Genomic DNA, 20716 nt, shown 5'->3' with positions numbered 1-20716 from the left:
ATGAAATAATAGCTAAATATATTATTTTTTTCTCCAAGATAGAATATGCAAAAAATAGTTCAGCCAAGATAGTTTGCCTTAATAATATTAAAAGATTCTGAAAGAAAGGTTCAACACTATTTTAAGTAGTGGATTAATATTAAAAATACATTTTAATTTTTAGCTGTTTTCAAACAACATTTTTTATTTCCTTAAATCAGTCGGACCCTAGGATCATCTTTTTATCACTTGTTTCTATAATCAATATTTTGTAGAAACAAGGATGACACCGTCTTATAAAAGTAAAATGTTAGATAAAGAAAGAAATAATCATTATTGTAAATCAAATTAGATGAAGAAACCTTCACTTAAAAAATTGCATTTTTGATAAGTTTTTGGGTTATCCCTTATATCTTGTTATATTTTTTAGCTGAATTAATAAGATTTCAAGGCCAGCTTTTTCCCTACCAGTTTAAACGATTGAAATTTCAAAATACAAAATATTGATCCATCTTTCGACGTCAAACTTTATCTAGATTCAGTTGTTGTGTATTTAATAGATCTTTTGTGGATTAATCAATATTAGTTTAAATAGAGAAACTATCGTTGCTGAATTGATCTATTCACCCCTTTATATAAAAATGTTAGTAAACAAAGGCAGAATTTCACTCAAAATAAATGATAAAGGATTAAGTCTTTACGTTTTCGGATAGACGGGTACTCACTCATTATGGTAATTTTTGCTTCTATTCAGTTTCAAGAGTCTAAAAGCTATGTTTGATTATTCTAGAACTCCAGAGGTCTATTATGTATTCCGTCTAGCTGCCAATCTTGTTAAGCTTAATTATTTTTCAGTGAATTTGGAAGCCCGTTTGGCAACCCAGAAGGATTCCAACAGTTTCTATCAGGTACAGTTACACACACACAAAACAGTAAGAAAATCGATTTATGGATAAAAAACCCATAATTTTTGTAAGGCTTTAAAACAAAAGCAGCCTATAGTGCCTATAACATAATGGCGACATTCAATACAAATGATAAATGATAGGCTAGTATACATTTTACCATTGGTCAATTGTATGGCTTCATTTTTTTATAGGCACTATAAGCTGCTTCTTAAAACAAAATACATAACATATTTTTAAATTATGTTTGTGAAGCATATTTTTTATTGTTTTAACATTCTTAAATTAATGTTTGACTGTTTAAAAGAAGAATTATTAATCCAAATCTACAGTTTGTAATGAACACTTATTTTTTGGAGGAATTATCTTAAAGTGGAGGACATAAGGCGAAATGTCAAATGCATTTCAAGAAGGGTTAAATTAAATTAATATTGTTTTTTTTTAATTCATTTTAATTGGTTTTGTTGTAAGGATGTAAATAACAGAAATTACTTACTGATATTTACTTTATTGATAGAATAAGTATTATAAATTGTGAATTTCAAATGTCAGAAAATTGTAAAAAAAACTTTATAAAATAAACACCAAATTTTACTTTTTTAAGTTTGGTAGAAAATTAAGCAGATAAAAATATGAATGTTATATTTTGTTTATTTTTAGGTCTCGGTAATAGTGGAAATCAAGCTCCTTCAGACTTCAGGAATACAATTAAATATAACTTTACTTTTTTAGCGTAACTACTAATTGAGCAAGATTTGTCTGAAAGGTCTCTACTATGGCATGACAATTATCAGACTACTAAAAATAATTCAGCCTTCTAACTTCTTTACAGGTTTATTGACTGAGAATTAGATTTCATGTTTGTGGCAATTGTGTATTGTTAAGATTGGCTGCAGCTGCGAATTTCGAAAAAAAAATAATGGACTTTCAGTCTGCAGCTGTGTTTGTTTTCATGAATCTGATTGAAAAAAAAATAAATAGCTTCAATGTTGTTATCAGCAGACTTTAAAATGCGAATGCGGCTGCCAATTCATGGTAAATGACCACGTATAGATTAGATAGTTGGTATCAGTTGAAGAAACATTAGCTTATCATTTTGTTTGCACACAGCCCTGGCATAGGCGTTAGTAAAGGTTGTTGTTCTTCATATCAAATTAGTTTTTAAGGTCCAACAAGTGAAAGCTTAAGCCCAACTAACTACTTTAGTCAAGGATATTAAGGGATAGCACAGAAGTTGATGAATCTGTGTACACCCCCAATTATGATAATAAAAATGTTTATATAACTTATGGGATCAGTACAATTTCATCTGCCTTCCTGACTATAGTTCACAAAATGAATTTTCTATATTAACCACTACGGAAAACGGAAAAGTTAAGGAATATAGCATAAATCCACCCAAAAAAATGTAAGCTTCCCTGAAAAGTACCCATTTTCCAACCTCCACCCCCCTCCCTCTTGGACATTCTTTCCCTCCCAACCTCTTGGAAAATAGATCCTAGAGATGCTTGTAGCGCAGTCTGTTCATAAAGAATCATTTGTGCCCAGCATAAATGGTCTTGCTACGCCCCAAGTGAAAAAGAATTACTGTGGCTAAAATACAAGAAAATCATTCTGTTTATCTTCGCTCCTTTTTGGTCAAGCGTTTTTCTTTCCTAGAAAAATTAGGACGAGTTTTTTTGCTTTGTTTAAAGGTAGCTTTTTTTCTCATCAAATGGGAACAATATCCTATAAAATTGAAATAGCGCAGCAATAACAACTTACAAATCAGTGAAGTACATTTTTTACTGAATATGCCTTATATATTAGGAATAAATAACAGTCAGCTTTTTTGCACCAAAATAATAAGCTAAAGCGTAACTATTTGGACAGTCATCAAGGTACGCGGCAAAAACTAGCGCCAAAATATTTTCCATTAGAAAGTGATTAGAGATGACTTTTCTCTGACTGCAAATGGTTTTAACAGGGAAAGGCATAAGGAAAAGCAATCTTTAGAACAGGGAAGACAAAGATTTTAACTTGAATTGGAATAATTCATACAGAATGTTCCTTACTTTATAACTAGCGGATACGTCATTCAGTGTAATACAATTGTTTCACTAATTAATAGATCATCTGTTCCAACTTATATGTTAAAAAAAGAATTAAAAATATGTCTGCATTTTTAGTAAACTCATTATATAAGGATATTAATATCGTTGTAGTTGTATCCCTAATACAAACTTACTAAAACCTTTTCTATGCTAATATAAATTACTCCTGATTTGTCCAGGCGTTTTCGAGATCTTATAGGACATATAGACAGACTGACATCGCATTTTATATCGGATTAATTAAACTGAGATTTAATAACTTTTTTTCCAAACATGAGTCCATGTCAATGAAAGTTCGCAATGATTTAAAGTGTTTTGCTAACACTTCCTAGAGCCAAAATTGTTCAATTAAATCTGGATCATTCATTTTAACTGTATTCACAATTTTAATTCTTTTGTGGTGCCTTCTTACAAAGTGTCTGTTGAGCACTAAAAATCCACCCACCCCTATTTAGCTAAGCAGAGGAGATAGTCTAACCACTGCGGGGCCTAAACCCTTCGAGACCTATTAAAATGGTCCCCTAATCCTGCTGGGCTACCAAATATAACCCACTGTAACCGAATTGAAAGTAACGAAAATTTAATCTACCCCCCTCCCTTATTTTCATTTCTATTCGAAAATAATGATGTGTGTTTTAGTGCTGAAAAATGTGCTTTGTGTAAAAGCACCCTTTTTATTTCATATCACTATTGATTTTTAGTAGTGCATCCTTTACATAGATTGGGTTTATTCATATGCATATATGTCTGTGAACGCGACAGCTACGTTTCTATCTTAAAATTCTTTTACTAAATATTCAAGTTTCATTTGATTTATTTCACCTTCTATCATTTTAATTCAAATTTTTAAAGAACAAATAAAATAATCTAAAATGAATATAAAATAAAATTAAAATTCCTTGTCCCTGATACTAATTTCTTTCCTTTTTTTATGTGGGGGGGGGGAGAGGATTTTTTATGATACTTTCAATTTTCTTCAGTCTATATAAGGTTGGACTTGGACTGCTAAAAATATATTTCAAATTATTGATATATGGGTGAGATCTTATTCTAGATTTATGATTTGTAATGATTTTATTTATGAACAAAAACATTAATGTTCTATGATATAAAGTAAACTATTTCAATGTTTTAAAATTTGCTTGTAGATTTGTTACAACAACCGCCAAATCAGCTGACAAATAAACAATATATATATTTTTATAAAAACATTTCTACAATTATGGTCCGTCCATTTGTCCGTACGTAACGGATAGCTCTAATTGTTTAATAGGCATGTAAGAATTGTACTATTGAATTCGAACTTTGCAGTCACTTTAATTTGTTGAGCTTCGCTTTTGTTTTGTGAATGTTGTAGTCCTTGTTTAAGTAGACTTATATTACCTTAAATTTAATTAAATTGTATGATATTTTAGTCAACAATCTGCTCCTCAGTTCCCTAACTTAGGTAAGAGTTTTTAATAATTGTTTTGCAATATTGTAAGTTATTTTGAGTGTCTATAAAAAGTTAATTAATTTATTTTTTTCAGCTGCTAAACCATATTTGGAAGAATACAACTTTATTGTTTGTAGGATTACTCCTCTACTGTACGGACAGTACTATATTCATGTAAATGTCCAAATAAATAGAGGTGTCTTTTTGACATTAATTAAAAATGTATAAAAAAAAAAGTAAATAATTGCAGGTGGTTTGAATCAGAGAAGATCAGACAATGAGGGACAAAGGCGTCCTGGGCAGAACCAGTTCAAGAGAGAAGTTCCTGGTGGTCAGAACGTCAGACCTGGAGGACAGGTGGCAAGACAGCTGGACAGGTATACAACTTTTAAAGTGCCGTCCTCTCTTTTCGTATATCAATTTGAAAAGGTGGATGCTATTACAAAAAAAATATCAACACAAAACTCTTGAGAGAAAAAAGTATATGAGATAGGCTTCAGATATTTCTTTTTAGATTCATCTGACAAAATAGACAGCTCACTTTGACCGTATTTATGTGTATTAATTGGCTGATAATTAAAATAGCCTTCTCAATGGCTTAATTTTCTTAATTATGTGCTTTTCCAGTCATGGAAGTTTCAATCCTTGTTTTTATCTTGACTAGAAAAAAAAATATAAAAAATATATTGAAAATAGAGGCTTTTTAAAAATTTTATTGGTAACCTTATTAAGTACAATTAGAGCAATGTTAAAACTCGAGTCACAATTTTAAAAGTGACAGCTTTAAAGTCTGAACATTGCATGTAACAGATTAAATTGTAGGATGTTGGTCGTTTTGAATAGTGTAAATAATTTAGTAAATCAAATTTTTAAACAGTCATTGTCTATTCAATTTGTCATATCTACAGGGTGTTTTTTTTTTAATAAGACAAAAATATTACTTAATTTAACCCACTTGCCATTGACAGAAGGTAATGATCTATATCTTAATTTCTTCATTGGGTTGGGGAGTTTTGTATAGGAAAAAAATTCTTAGCGATTTTCAACAAATAATGCCTTAAAAACCGGTTTTTCCAAAGTACCTTTTTTTGGAAGATTTTTGGATCATGAAAAATTTAAAGGGTGTGCAAAAATGCATACATTTTTAAAATTCAAATTGCGCAGCTTGTGTTAATAGTAGAAAAATGCTATGCATACCGTTAGAATCGCCATATACTCTAGTTTTTGGAAATATATGTTTCATACTTATGTTATTTGTAGTATAGAAGCTACGTTGGAAAATGTGAGAAAGGTTGAAAAGTTTTAAGTCAGTTGGGACATTTTACCACGTAGCTCCTAAAGTATGTGTAGCACAGGAATAGTTCTTTAATATCTAAAAACCTCAGTTTATGACGATTCTAACGGTGTGCACAACATTTTTCTACTATTAACACAAGCTGCACAATTTAAATTTTAAAAATGTATGCATTTTTGCACACCCTTTAAATTTGTCATGATTAAAAAATCTTCCAAAAATAGGTACTTTGGAAAAACCGGTTTTTAAGGCATAATTTGTTGAAAATCGCTAAGAATTTTTTTCTTATACAAAACTCCCCAACCAAATGAAGAAATTAAGATATAGATCATTAACTTCTGTCAATGGCAAGTGGGTTAAATTAAGTAATATTTTTGTCTTATTAAAAAAAACACCCTGTAGTTTTTAACGGTTCTTTAATAAGGACTAAAAATCCAAAATTTTGCCAGATATTGATTTCCTTCCTGAATGTTTTATTTAGTTTTTTTTCTGGTTTCTTTCTGTTGCAATTGGTTAGGTTAAGTTAGGTTTAGAATAGCCAATAATTAGAGAAAATATTAATAAAGTATTCGGTTTTTATATGCAGTCCTTTTTTAAGATTTATTTGTAGAAAAATCAGTTAATAAAGAACACATTTCAATATCATGAATTTTTTTTCCTAAATTGTATGATTTTAAATGGTAATTTAGTGATAAATGTACAAGGCAGAATATCATAGTAAGCCACAGTAATGCTGCTTTAGCTAAGGCAGAACTTTTTGTTCAATTTCAGTGCATTGGATTTTCAACATTTCATAAAAGATTGCTATAATAATATTTATGCACAATCAAAAGTCTAAGACTAATGTTTTGTTCATTTTTTTAGCAATCTCAAAGCTTCCCAGGGAGGGAGGGTACATTGGGCTGTTTATTACACTAGTTCCAAAAGTATTATCATAATGTTTTCTTATTCGTTGACTAATCAACTTTGGGGACTTCTATTGAATATTGATTAGTTGGCTATTAAGTTGAGTGACCAAACATTTCAACCACCAATTTTGATCTACATAAGGGTAATTTTGTTTATAATCATTAGGGTTGTTAATCAATATATCGTCCATTGTCTTATCCCTTTGGATCTCTGAAGCTTCCCCTTCTACATTTTTCAAAAGTTTAATCCCTCTGGTCAAAAACTTATAAAAATGACATCATATTAGAATAATGGACTATTCTAATATGACGTTATTTTCTATTTGCACTATAAAGAGCTTCAGCTCTGGATAGGTTTACCACTTTGGTTAAAGGTAGAGTTTAAGTATAGGTACCTTATAAACACATACAGATCTTATATTGTAATTCTAGCTATTAGATAACGACTTATAATTTATTTCTATACTATTAACAATCCTGAAATTTCTGAACTATCCTTACTTACCCACATGATGAGAAATTATGATGGTTTTTACAATATAATGATAGTAATTACTCTCAAATTTAATTATGCAATGTTATTACTGTTTTTGTGGGCATCATTTAATACTTATATTTGCGATTACTTTTATTTAATGAAATCTTCCAATTTTTAACATTTACAAAACGGCCTGCTGTATTGCATCAAGATCCATGACAGATCTATATAGGAAATAAATGTCTATAAACGAGCTCAAGTTTTCCAAAGGTCAGATGTTAAAAACTCATACTGGTTCAATAATCAATAATAAACTCTCAATGACCAGAATGATAAGACCCATTATTTTACTCTATGAAGAATAAATTGAATTTTATATTTCATGTTGCTATTCAAATTATATTGAAGTATTAAATTTCTATTCATGAAATAGAAAATTTAAACCTATAATATAGTAAATCAAGGAAAACTAGGTTTTAATGTAATATGATACTAGCGACGCGCCCGAATGTGTTCAGATATTAAACTAAAATTTAACATTTAGCTAAATAGTTTAACCCTTTCAGGACGATAATTTTAAACAAAAAACATTAGGATCCTAAAATATTTTAAAGAAAAAGAGACAAAATTATAAATACGGTTTTAAATAAAAATAATGAAATTAAAATAAAGACGGAAGAAAAGGGAAGTGAGAGAGAGGGATATTGAATCTTTAAAAAATGATGAATAAACGAAACTATAAAAGTCGTAGTAATCTTTATGAGTAACTTGATTTGTAGTACGGTTCGGAGAGAGAGAGAGATTGAGGGATAGGTCAATAGAAGAAATAAGATTAATAGTCGGGGATAGGTCAATGGAAGAAATAAGATTAATAGTCGGGGATAGGTCAATGGAAGAAATAAGATTAATAGTCGGGGATAGGTCAATGGAAGAAAAATGATTAATAGTGGGGATAGGTCAATGGAAGAAAAATGATTAATAGTCGGGGATAGGTCAATGGAAGAAAAAAGTGAATATCCGGGGATAGGTCAATGGAAAAAAAAGTTAATAGTCGGGGATAGGTCAATGGAAGAAATAAGATTAATAGTCGGGGATTGGTCAATGGAAGAAAAAATATTAATAGTCGGGGATAGGTCAATGAAAGAAAAATTATTAATAGTCGGGGATTGGTCAATGGAAGAAAAATGATTAATAGTCGGGGATAGGTCAATGGAAGAAAAAAGTGAATATTCGGGGATAGGTCAATGGAAAAAAAAGTTAATAGTCGGGGATAGGTCAATGGAAGAAATAAGATTAATAGTTGGGGATTGGTCAATGGAAGAAAAAATATTAATAGTCGGGGATAGGTCAATGGAAGAAATAAGATTAATAGTCGGGGATAGGTCAATGGAAGAAATAAGATTAATAGTCGGGGATAGGTCAATGGAAGAAAAATGATTAATAGTGGGGATAGGTCAATGGAAGAAAAATGATTAATAGTCGGGGATAGGTCAATGGAAGAAAAAAGTGAATATCCGGGGATAGGTCAATGGAAAAAAAAGTTAATAGTCGGGGATAGGTCAATGGAAGAAATAAGATTAATAGTCGGGGATTGGTCAATGGAAGAAAAAATATTAATAGTCGGGGATAGGTCAATGAAAGAAAAATTATTAATAGTCGGGGATTGGTCAATGGAAGAAAAATGATTAATAGTCGGGGATAGGTCAATGGAAGGAAAAAGTGAATATTCGGGGATAGGTCAATGGAAAAAAAAGTTAATAGTCGGGGATAGGTCAATGGAAGAAATAAGATTAATAGTTGGGGATTGGTCAATGGAAGAAAAAATATTAATAGTCGGGGATAGGTCAATGAAAGAAAAATTATTAATAGTCGGGGATTGGTCAAGGGAAGAAAAATTATTAATAGTCGGGGATAGGTCAATGGAAGAAAAATTATTAATAGTCGGGGATAGGTCAATGGAAGAAAAATTATTAATAGTCGGGGATAGGTCAATGGAAGAAAAAAAGGTTTATAGTCGGGGATAGGTCAATGGAAGAAAAAAAGTTAATAGTCGGGGATAGGTCAATGGAAGAAAAAAGGTTAATAGTCGGGGATAGGTCAATGGAAGAATAGGGTTAATATTCAGAAGTGAGATAACGTAGAATATAATTTTTTAGGTGGTGCCTGCACCACCGATTCACTAGTTTTTATATAACCAGAACTTTCAGTTTTTGTGTTCGTTTTCGTTTCAATTTTTAGACAAAGATGACAACATCCAAATGTATTAAAGAGCTTAATTCTTTAATAGTCTAAAATAAAACCATTTTTCAGCAGATTCTTCCTAAAAAATTATGTAGCCTATCATAACTAACACCTAAGGCATTACAGACTGACCGACTGGCAAATTGATGCATTACAAGACAACTCTGCTTTATATCCTTTTAGCACTTAAGAACAACACAAATTTCCTTTAAAAATGCATTACAGATAACCAGACGGACCAAGTGAGTTATAAAGTGCACTTTGGTGAACAAAATGTTTACCAAAAATAAGACGTCTAATAACAGACCACTTTACATACAGACGGTCAGACAAAGTGAATTATAGTGTATCTTGGTACTAAAATCAGCTAAGAATAAATATAGAATATCATAGACATGTAAATTAAAGATAAAACTATGATAAGAAAGTTAACAGTTTGGTATTTGTTGTGCAATATGGTGGAATTTCAAAAAATACATTAAACGTGTCTCTAGGAGCATTTTGGCAAGCGGCCCAGGTCGTTCGGAATAAAACGTGGAAAGACAAGGATAAAAAGTCAATATGAGAAGTCTAAAGTAACACAGTTTGAGAGATCTTAAGCGAATTATGTGAGAAAATTCGCTCGTAGTATTGAATAAAAAGTAGAATGGCTGATATAGAAAGCCTGGAGAGCTAGCAGACAGAAAAAATTAAATCAACCTTAGTTGTCAGCTACGGCCGTTAGATGGCGGTAGAGAGACGTAGTATAGAGGGAGTACCTCTTGCGGCGGATTCGTGCATTATAAATGATATACAGGCTATATGAAGCGGCAGGGGCCGACAATGATGTATAGGCACGTTTATATACTCTTAACTGAGTGGTAGTAGAGGAGGACTCTACGTAAGGCGGTACAGGCCAGATAAGTTTCTCAATTGCGGTAGGCAGATTGTGAGACGGAACGGTACAGTTTTAGATTAAACCACGAGGGGTGGTTGTTGTCAAGCTGAGCGCGAAAGCAAGTAGTCATACACACACACACGCACACACACACTTACACTCGGACTACAGGGGCCGAGAGAAAGCTCGCTGTTTTACTTCATTCTTTATCTGACCATTGAACGAACAACATCTAAATACAAAAGTGAAAGAATAAAGAATAAAGGATAGTGAAACATAGGTTTATGCTACAAAGTCGCTTGTGATATTAATCGTTTAAGTTTTTTCTAAAAATTTATTTTTCCCTCCCTCCCACTCCCTTAAATTTTTCATCAATATCGTTTAATTTTATAGCATTTTTTCTTTATATTTTTCCTTTTCATAATTCACCGATTTTCTTATGCACGTGGTTTTTGATAGGGCAATAATAGATAGTTTTATGATTCAAATTTCAAATTGGATGCTATAAGACTTAACCTAAAAAATTTTTATAAGGGTCATTTTTAATGTCGATTCGATTTATTTCTTTTAAATATTAATTTATTACTCATAATGCTTCGTTTATTTTATATGAGTTCATTCTAGATTTTTTGATTTATATTTTATATAAATTTTTCAGATTTTTTATCATAAGCCTTTTTGTTTCTATCTCATACGGCGCATATTTACACATAAAATGGCCGACGGTGAGGATGAGATGCAGTTGCCACATTTGGGCGATATAGCCCAGGAATTGCCGGCGTTTGAGGATGAAAACGGTTTTGAGCCTGTATCTCCAGGTATTATTTTAATTGACAGACCATTGGCTATTAAGTTCAGAGTTTTTCTTTTAGTCACGTATCATGATATAGACCTATGGTTATATACGTTACATCAATTCTTGCTTTTTAAAATTTTTTCGACTCGTGCATACACTTGTTTAAGGCACAATAATATATAAATATACTTTAGCTGAATTGCAAATCTGTCGACTAAATTCATGGATTTTCATGTTGGACATGTTTTGTTCAGCTTTAACCATTCAAAATAGCAGTTCAATGTATAAATGAAAATCGAAAATTGAAATAGTTTTTTATTTTTTAGCAGCGGACGTAGATGATGATCCCGCTGTTGATAGTGACGAAAGTGTCCATGATCAAGAGGATCAGATTGACGCCGCTCATGCGCAGTTCCATGAATCACAACCAGCTCCTATGATGGATGAAATTGCGGAGGCGGATCGAATGAATGATGGAAACGGAAGAGATCCAGCGGATTTGTTGGCCATGCTAGCTGATGATGCACCAATGGGAGCCAGACCGTTTTGGGCTTCCACACCTCTCATTCCAGCGGCTCAATCGTACATTCAACAAGAAAGGGCCAGATATGGTCAGCATGATCATATTAATAGAGTAGCACAGCAACACCCTCAGCATCTCCCACAGTGCCGGCCTGGTCCAGTTCATTATCCATCTCAGAATCAGGCAATGAATTTTAGTAATGTTAACATAAATGCGGCACCATATATGGCAGGAGGCGCGGCAGCTAGGCCCCAACCGCAGCAAAACGGCGAACGCATACGCCATAGGTCGGAGGAACTACCCAGAGTGCCGACAAAATCAGCTCAGCCTGTCATGCCTCCACGTGGTACGTGTCATGACCGAGGATCAGCGGCTGACAGGCCTTTATCTGTCGATAATTCGGGTCAGGTACCAAACAGTGCTCTTATCGACGTAATTCGCATGCTAGTCAGCGATAGAAATCAGAAAAACCAGCAGAGCGCCAGCGCTTCTCAGCCATCGACCAGCAATGGTGTTGGCAGCGTCCAGCAACAGCAAGTTCAGCAGCAGCAGAGGACTGGCTTACAAGCATCTCAAGCGGCCAATTTTCAACAGGCTACGCCGTTTCCCCAGGGATGGCAGATGGTCGCGTTGCCGAGCAGAAGACTCGTCGCAGGTGTGCCTACAAAAACAAAGCCGCCCAGTTTCTGCCTAGTACACTATGCCGTTACGCAACAAACCAGATTGGGAAAAATAACTGAGGTCAACGCGCAGAATTGCCGTGACTCCAGTTATTTGAGGTTGATGCAGAAGACTGGTCTCGATCTATTATCTGTCCAAAATAATATCGAGGTAACATTATTACAATTATACGATAAAAAAGTCTCGTTCGCAGTTCTAGTTCCTTATTCTATTTTGCAGTTTCAATTTTTTAATTTCACAAGTATTGTGGCACTGAGATGTGTTTTTTATCCGTAATGCTGTAGATCTTAATAGGCACTAGAGCATGGTATCTGTACAATGTAATATTTGAGGTCATTGTTGTATATCACCATATCTGATTTAAGTAACATTTAAGTGTTATAAAATTTGTTACGTTTTAAACTATAATTTAGGACGCAGTCCGCGAGCTTTATAACATGTATTTGCCCCCTGAGGCCCACGCCGCCGTGCATCGCAGTATGGAGTTCTCGCTTATGGCAATCGAGCTGCTTAAGTTCATGAGTCTCTACACGAGTTTGGCGTTTACAAACAGCCCCTCTGTGGTTGTCAAGTTTGCCTGCAACGACAACCGTGAAGTTCTGCAGGGTGAGAGGCTAACCAGATTAAACACCTTGCGCAAGGAGCACGAAGAAAGTGAGAAGCGCAGACGGGACAGAGAGCGGGAGGCCAGACCATCTGCGAAACGCTTCACTGGCACGTGCCACAATTGGTAAGCGACAAAAATTTTTTAATATATCTTATTTACAGCCGATTTGAGTTTGTTGTAATAATAGTTGGATCTCGATTTTGCGTGGGCAATCAATGGATATGCCAAATAAATAATCAAGAATGTTTCTTTTCAAAAAATACATAGTTTAGTTTTTTAAAAAAAAAAAAAAAATTTTATTTGCAATTTAGCTTATCATTTAGCAGAGAGTTTCTTAGTTGTTAAATTCAGCCAATTTTAATGTTTTATTATATTTTCAGCCAGAAACAAGGCCATAGAGCCTCTCAGTGCACAGCTCCTAAGAAAAAGGACTGAAGCGAGGCTTCGAGTTCTCCGGCCATAGCGGCATATCCATCCACCAAAGCCGAGGAGCTCCTTATTGACGATGTTATCGCCCCGCTCGATAACGACAATTTAACTGACACAAATTCTATTGACTTTAACTCCAATGGTACTATTGAAAATGACGACAATATTTCTGTAAAAATTGTTACCAGTGACTTAGTCGTAAATTCTTTAAGTGACATTTCTGACCAAGATTTTGCGGCTTTTATTGACAAGGAAATTGACCGGTTGCAAGGCCTTGGTTTTGGTCCAGTTGCAGGAGGGATCCATGATCCAAAGGCTCAATTATTTTATAAACAAATTTTAAACGCCAGTGATTCAGTTTTAGAACTATTAAGAGACGGTTATAAGCCGGACATAGTTACTCCTCTTCCTGAGGCGACAGATATCAGGAACAATATGAGCGCTTTACAAAACATTCAATTTGTTCAGGCAAAAACAGACAAATGGGTTAAGGAAAACATTGTTAGAAAAGTTGATTATAAACCTTATTTTGTCAACCCTTTGACGGTGGCGTCAAAATTGGATAGTGAGGGTAACGTGAAATTGCGCCAGTGTCTAGATCTGTCGCGTACACTGAACGATTGTTTAAGAAAAGTCTCTATGAAAATGGAGGATATCTCCATGGTCCTTCCCAGAGTTACACCCGGCTGCTGGATGTCCGTGTTGGACATCTCAGCGATGTATTGCCATTTGGCATTACATCCAGAGTTCCGTGGTTTATTTGGTTTTGCGGTTGTCAACGCCTTCGGCACGCGGGAGTTCTATGAGTTTTTAACGCTGCCATTTGGCACAGGTTAGTTATTTTTATCATTTTCTAATTCTATCAATGGCATAAATTTTCGATACGCAAGTGCTAAAACGCATAAGGATAGCGATGTCTATTGTTTAATGAATGCAATATGAAATGTATTTGACAGCTTCATGCATGCTGAAAACCAAAAAACGAATGTATATTTTTTGTTTTTACATTTTGGTAGCGTTTTTCTTAAGAAACGATCGGGCGTCAAATTGAACTATACGTATTTATTCAAATTGATCCATAAGAATGCAATATTTTTTGTCAGGTCCAGCTACATACATAATGAATTCTCTGATAGTCCCCATACGAAGATTCTGCCACGCTCGAGGCATCGATTTATCGACATTTGTCGATGACTCGTTCAATTCAGCCTTGTCTAAGATTAAAGGATTGGCTAGCCTTAAGTTCATAAAATTCGTGTTCGAAAGCACAGGCTGGACGTTAAATTTATCGAAATGTGTCGGGCCCGCCACTTCTTTGTGTTACCTGGGTTTCAATTTAGACTCGATTTCCATGAGAATCAGTGCCCCTCTAATGAAGATAATAATTCTTACAAATGATATTAACGCTGCAATTTCAAAAGCCGATAAGGTTGGCGTAATACAGGCCAAAGAATTAGCACATATTCTTGGTGTATGTTGTCACCTTCTCCATTCTCATGGAAATATAATGAGAGTGGTGACTAGAGCATGTCAGCAGACACTTGGATTGACTGTTCAGGAGAAAGGATGGTCCGGGTCGTTAGTTATAAACGATAGAATGTTACAAGAATTCGAAATGTTGAAAGTTTATTTAATAAGGTGTGTACATTCGAGTTTTTTAGTTTTTGAAATGTTTTCAAAAAAAAAAAAAAAAAAATTTTTTGCAAATCCGACACAGTTGTGCATATATTTTTTCCCCGGCATCTTACGAATGTATTGTTTTAAGCCTCGGTTAAGTTTTGACGTTCATTTAAATATGAGCTATACATTTACAATATTATTTGTTTTTATTTTAGTTTCAACGGACAACCTGTAAACAAGTGCAATGCTGTCATCAACATTATCCAACCTGCGAAGCAGGCAGTTTTGCTGGAAGCTGTAGATCCTCTAGACATCACGCAAATAGAGTCCATCATGGTCTCTGATTCGAGTGAATCTAGGGCTTATGTATTTGAAGCAGAACAACTTCGTTTTATAAAGGAGTTTCCCTTCGAATACGATGAAATGCAGCAGTCCAGTACACTGCGTGAGTTGTTGGCAGTTGTTAAAATGTTTGAACAGGAGTCCTTTCTCCAGCAAAATAGACACAAAACAGTGGTTTGGTGCACGGACAATCGCGGCTTAGTCAGCATTTTGAACCGCGGCTCTAGAGTAGAAATTCTACAGCGCCATGTGATAAATATCAAGCTAGTCCAGCTACAATTTGATATTATTCTCTTGCCAGTATGGCAGAGGAGGAGCACGTTGTTGCTCAAAATTGCCGACGAGGGATCTAAAGTAAGTAACACCGACGAGTGGTCGGTAGCTCTCGAGGACTATAATTTAATATGTGAGAAATTTATGGTTATGCCGGATATCGATCTTATGGCCAGCGCGGCAAATAAAAAATGTTCGGCGTTTTATTCAAAGTTACCGGATAAAACGGCATTAGGCACCGACTTTTTTATACAAGAACTGGATAATAAGCGCGTCATGTACATATGCCCTCCGGTCAAAGTTATAGTTCCAGCATTACATAAAATTTTAAGTATACCATCCGCCACTACCGTTTTTATTATTCCCTTATGGCAGCCTGCTTGTTTTTGGTCGCAATTTATTGAAGCCGGAAGGTTTAAGTCTTTCATAAAAAGAATTTTTGTGTTTAAGACTATTTTTACATCAGAAGCAGCAGATTGCATGTTTAAAGGAATGTGTAATTTTTCTATGATCGCTTTTTTGATTAAAACCTGAGTTGTGCATTTATTAGTTAATAGAAATGTTATATTTATTGGGCTACGATATTTCTTTGGCAAGATTTAGTAAATATACAGATAAGACCTTATTAGATCATATGGGGAGGTTATAATTCTATTTTCATTATAACAAAAACATGTAATAAGATTTGAAGATATTTCATTCGTACCCAATAAAATGATATCAATTTCTATGCAGATATAATTATTTTAATTCATGTTTACATCTGATTTGTAATCTAAAGTATTCATTAACCATTCAAGTCCAGAAATCATAGGATCGTGAGAAGCATTTTTATTTTCAAAATATTTACATACAATTTAGGCACATTATTCTAAATTCAGTAGGTTGTTTAGACGAAATTAGATTATGTATGCTTATAAGAGAAACCCTGCTGGTTTCGGACTTTTTGGTTTTCACAAGTACTTTTATTATCCATTTATGTCCTTTTATGTATTTGTCAAACATTCGGTCTTTCCATGAAAGTGCAATTTGAAAATTATTCTAGTCTGTGATACACTCTGAAAATTTGATATATATTGTTGGCTGTTCAAGAAATGGGTTTTACAATCTTAATATTTGGTCTTTTTTAGTTGATTCCGAATGGATTTCATATATGTGCACACTGATTTTTTACAAATTAAACGAGTTTTTCTCGGAAATTTGTTATTTGAATTCTCAATTTGTATACCCATTTCAGATTTTATATTAGAGGAATCCGCGGAAATCAGTATAAAATGGGTCGCGCCGGATTTGATCCAGCTTACCGAGTCAGAGGACAACAAAGACCTATGAGAGGCAAGTATAGTTGTCAAATGATATAAAATCGGGTAGTAAAGGCAGAAATCGAATGTTTTTTCGGCGTTAGGATTGATAGTCTTTTAGTCTCAGATTTATGATACAACAAACAAAGAAATTTGTTAATGTACAATGGGCGGTTTCGACACATATTTTTTCTTTTCATTCAAATAGCCGCATAACTGTCTCTATAAGAGGTTTTTAATGCGTACGAAGTTTCGCTTTATACAAACCTACGGTTAATTTAATCTATATTTTTAGTCGGAGAGGGTCTTCCTGCTCGAATTTCACAGAGGCCAGCTCTGAGAATCATGAAAGCAGCGCGAGGTCTGAATTTGTCGCCAACAAAGAATCGAGATGCCAAATTATATACGTCGTCCCGCGCCCAGTCTACCACGAGCGTGCATTCCCAGGTAGTGGAGGTATTTCTTGCCTACTTGCGCAAGAGGAATCTGCCTGCAACCACGTTCCAGGAGAGGGTGTTGCAGGACTTCATCCATTATCTGGAGGATATAAGGAAGCCTTACTCCTTCCTTAAACAGGTTTGTGGAAGTTTGAAGGCATGGTCATACATAATAGATCAGCCTGTTTCGGAATTTTCACAACGTGTGTCGCGGCTGTTAGAAGGAGCGGTGAGAAGGGCAGCAGTGGAACGCGCCCCCGTCAGAAAAGCCACGCCCATTCCTAAGGGCGTTCTCACGGCAATCATGCGCAAGATAGTCTACGACTATGACTCCATCTGGGACATTCCGCTGCCATTTTTCCGAGCGACGGTGGCAATAATTTTGCAGTTCCATACATTCACTCGTCTCGCCGATCTTGATCAAGTGAGGGCTTGCCATATAAGCCAAGATCAAATCGGCGGAGTGGAAGTTCTGCGAGTGATCTACCCCAAGAGGAAGAATGACCAAGAACATGAAGGTTGTACAAACCTGTTGGCATCAGAGGGCGGAGATATGTGCCCGGTGGCGCTGATTAAGAAGTATTATCGCAGATGTGGATTCCAGTTCATGGGGGAAGGGATACTGGATGAAAATTTCGTGTTCTGCAGATCTTCAACCATGTGGCTGCCAGGAGGTAGACAAATTGTAGCTGACGGCAGGTATCAACTCTCGCCACAGACTCTATTGAATGATATCACGCAGTTATGCCGTCAAGTAGGATATTTCGGCCCTGTGGGCAGAAAGTCCTGTAAAATGTCCGGGGTTTCAGCAGCGTGCGAAGCCGGCTTGTCGGACGAGGCGTTGAGGGATAAGGGGAAGTGGCGGTCGATTGAGATGTCCCGTATGTACCGACAGATGACGGAGCCATATCAAATGGCTTTGTCGCGGTGCATTACAATGCAGGACGATCCACAAATAACGGATTTTGCGCGGAACTCCGGTCAACCAATTTATCGCGGGGCGCAAAATCCTAGGTCGACCTCCCATCCCCAAGTCTCGCGGCGTCCGTCCCCAAGCAGACATGAGGACATTATAACACAGCGGCCACAGGACAGGCCTGTGTCGGCGGCCCAAAGATTATTCCCATGCCAGCCGGTGATAAACGGCCACACAAATAGAGCTGGGCTTTTTCACAATATTGTGATAAATTCTCCGTTCACAGGAGGACAGCGAACGGCGAGATTCGTCGACGACGGCATTGTCGACACACGTTTCACAAGAAACACTGACGCTTTTCGTTCTTGGTTTTAGCCAAACAAATAAGTTTTCCGTTAAGTATTAATTATTATTTTATGTAATATTCGACCTTATAGGTTATGTCCTTTGTGTTTTATCATGGTATTTCAAGATTAGTCAAGATATTAAGGTTGTCATAGGATTTGGCGGCGGTTAACGATATAATTCTGTTTCGAATGACATAATTTGACCACATTCGAAGCGCGACATGCGTTGTCGGTTATTTTCATCGATAAGTTATCGGTTTTTTCAGTCTCAATTAACAATATTACCATAAAAGATACAAAGGATTATATCTATTGAAAATTCATACTGTGTTAAATCTAGTACCTGTTGTATTAGTCATGTCAGGAATCTGAAACTTATTTTACCCAAATCATGTTACAATTTATTTTTGATTTTTGGAAGTAATCCATATCTTAATGATAATAGGAATTTTACGAAAATTTTTTATGATATAACGTGCAAACCAGTATATAATCTATGAGCATTATTTTCAATCAGTAAGCGTTTCAAACAAGTTTTTTATACCAGTGCAAAACAATACAGTCATCACAGCCTCTTTATATATATCACAGTCATCCCAATACTTGTAATAATATATTTATGTTTTTCATGTTCAAGAAAATTAATATAAGTGAAACAATAATAATGAGTTAGTCATTTATTTTATGAATTTTTTCATTAGTAAAATTTATAGATTTTTCTCGGGAAATAATTCAGCGTTTACACGACCAGCAGTTCGCGGGTCTCGGTTTCAATTTCAGCCATATTTGGAAAATATCTTAGACTAGGCTCATTCAGCAGCAACTTAGATCCGTTTCTCGTTTGTAATCGACTATGGGAAAAACCGTTTCACGCGCCCAATGACATATCATAAATATCATGTTATAACGGCAGTTTTTTAAATCATTGCATTTATATTTATTAGATTATTAAGATATTATTTCATCCCCGGCCGTTATAGCTTCTGCTCAGACGAATTTACTTATTCTTTTCTCCCTGTAACTGAAAGTGGTTTTTTAGAAGATAATTATATGGTTGGTTGGTTAGGCCACGTGTGCCCGTGGTGGTTGACTGTTTGTTCGTCACAACTAGTTGTAGGAAACTAGCTTCATTTACTAAGTAGAGAGTTAGACATATACTGTTCACTAGTATAGAGTTAAAATGTCATTCGCCGCCAACGAGGAGTTGTACAATGCTTTGCAAAGTCGTATGGATATAATAAAGGAGGAGATGCTTAGTAGAGCAACAAATACTGAGGATATCGAGTTAAAAAGGGCACTGACCAGGTGCTTATACCACCACGGCTGGGTGGAGGCTAACCTGCGTCATTGTCGCCCTACTGCTGACAGGTCAGCTGCCGCACAGGCTGCCGAGCTGTCTACTATGCTTCAAGATATCAATCGACACGAGGAGGAATATCGTGCCATCTAGATGTGTCACCACATGAGTTATTGACTAGTATCAAAAACATTTGATTATATTTCTAGTTTAATAAAGTTGTGAACCAGCCTTCCTAAAATAAACTGTTTATTTTTTTATCCAGAGTAGTTGAATGTGTGTCTGTAGATCTTAAATGTTTAACCGTGTGCGATTTCTTAGATAAATACTTTTTCATTTCAATTGGGAAAGTTTTTTACCTAGGTGAATAAAATATATTAGTTTTGTCATTTTCAGCCATGTAATCGATTAAAACCTTCAAGGTTATTGCAATCGGACTCGTGATCTTTATGATTATAAGGTTCCACGGAATTTCAATTGGTTTTACACCAAGCAAGGTGATGATGTTGTTTATCTAAGATTTTAATAATTCGACGTCCGCATATCGATTGATGTTTTTTGCGTGTAATTATAAAAACTCATGAAAAACAAGATTATTGAGATTGGTAGTTTCATTTGAACACTCTGTTAAGAAGGTTGCGGTACGATTCAGCCATATTTCCGAAGTTTAAATTTAGCAAATTTTGCGAATTTCTATAATCAGAATGGAAAAGAAATCATAGAACATACGAATTCGTGCGGTATGTAAATCAGAATTACCTAAGATTCAAAATTAAGCACGTTTTCGTAAAAAATCGACAAACGAACGTTTTAATTGTACGAATAAGCGTTCAACTGTGAATTTTTATCGAAAATTTTCTATCGAAAATGTGCTTATTTAAGATTGATGAACGAAAATTTGTTAAACGATTCGAATGAAAGCACGTAAGACAAAGAA

General features: G+C 34.9%; 3 protein-coding genes across 4 annotated transcripts in view; all 3 read left to right on the top strand.

Moving 5' to 3' along the window:
* Positions 1–20716, top strand: part of LOC145319242 (innexin inx2-like) — a 244112-nt gene that overhangs the window by 181361 nt on the left and 42035 nt on the right. The gene's annotated exons all lie outside the window — the stretch shown is intronic.
* The window catches only part of LOC145319240 (uncharacterized), a 114528-nt gene that overhangs the window by 67310 nt on the left and 26502 nt on the right, over positions 1–20716 (top strand). The window contains exons 6-9 of the mRNA XM_080161244.1: positions 835–887; positions 1545–1584; positions 4393–4424; positions 4663–4789. Of these exons, the coding sequence (XP_080017370.1) occupies positions 835–887; positions 1545–1584; positions 4393–4424; positions 4663–4789 (252 nt within the window). The remainder of the gene's footprint in view (positions 1–834; positions 888–1544; positions 1585–4392; positions 4425–4662; positions 4790–20716) is intronic.
* On the top strand, positions 12678–13331 carry LOC145320300 (uncharacterized). The gene is made up of 2 exons (XM_080162715.1): positions 12678–12940; positions 13198–13331. The coding sequence occupies exons 1-2, from the start codon at positions 12690–12692 to the stop codon at positions 13250–13252; spliced, it is 306 nt and encodes a 101-aa protein (XP_080018841.1). The 5' UTR covers positions 12678–12689; the 3' UTR covers positions 13253–13331.

This window comes from Acartia tonsa, chromosome 5 (assembly GCF_053477335.1).
Source record: "Acartia tonsa isolate MP-2025a chromosome 5, ASM5347733v1, whole genome shotgun sequence".
Lineage (NCBI taxonomy): Eukaryota > Metazoa > Arthropoda > Copepoda > Calanoida > Acartiidae > Acartia > Acartia tonsa.
The sequence above is the reverse complement of the archived record's forward strand: the minus strand, read 5'-3'. Positions and strand labels throughout refer to the sequence as shown.

Coding starts and splice junctions, on each gene's coding strand:
- LOC145320300 (XM_080162715.1), top strand. CDS start 12,690: ATGGAGTTCTCGCTTATGGCAATCGAGCTGCTTAAGTTCATGAGTCTC. Junction 12,941..13,197: donor ACTGGCACGTGCCACAATTG/GTAAGCGACAAA, acceptor TTATATTTTCAG/CCAGAAACAAGGCCATAGAG.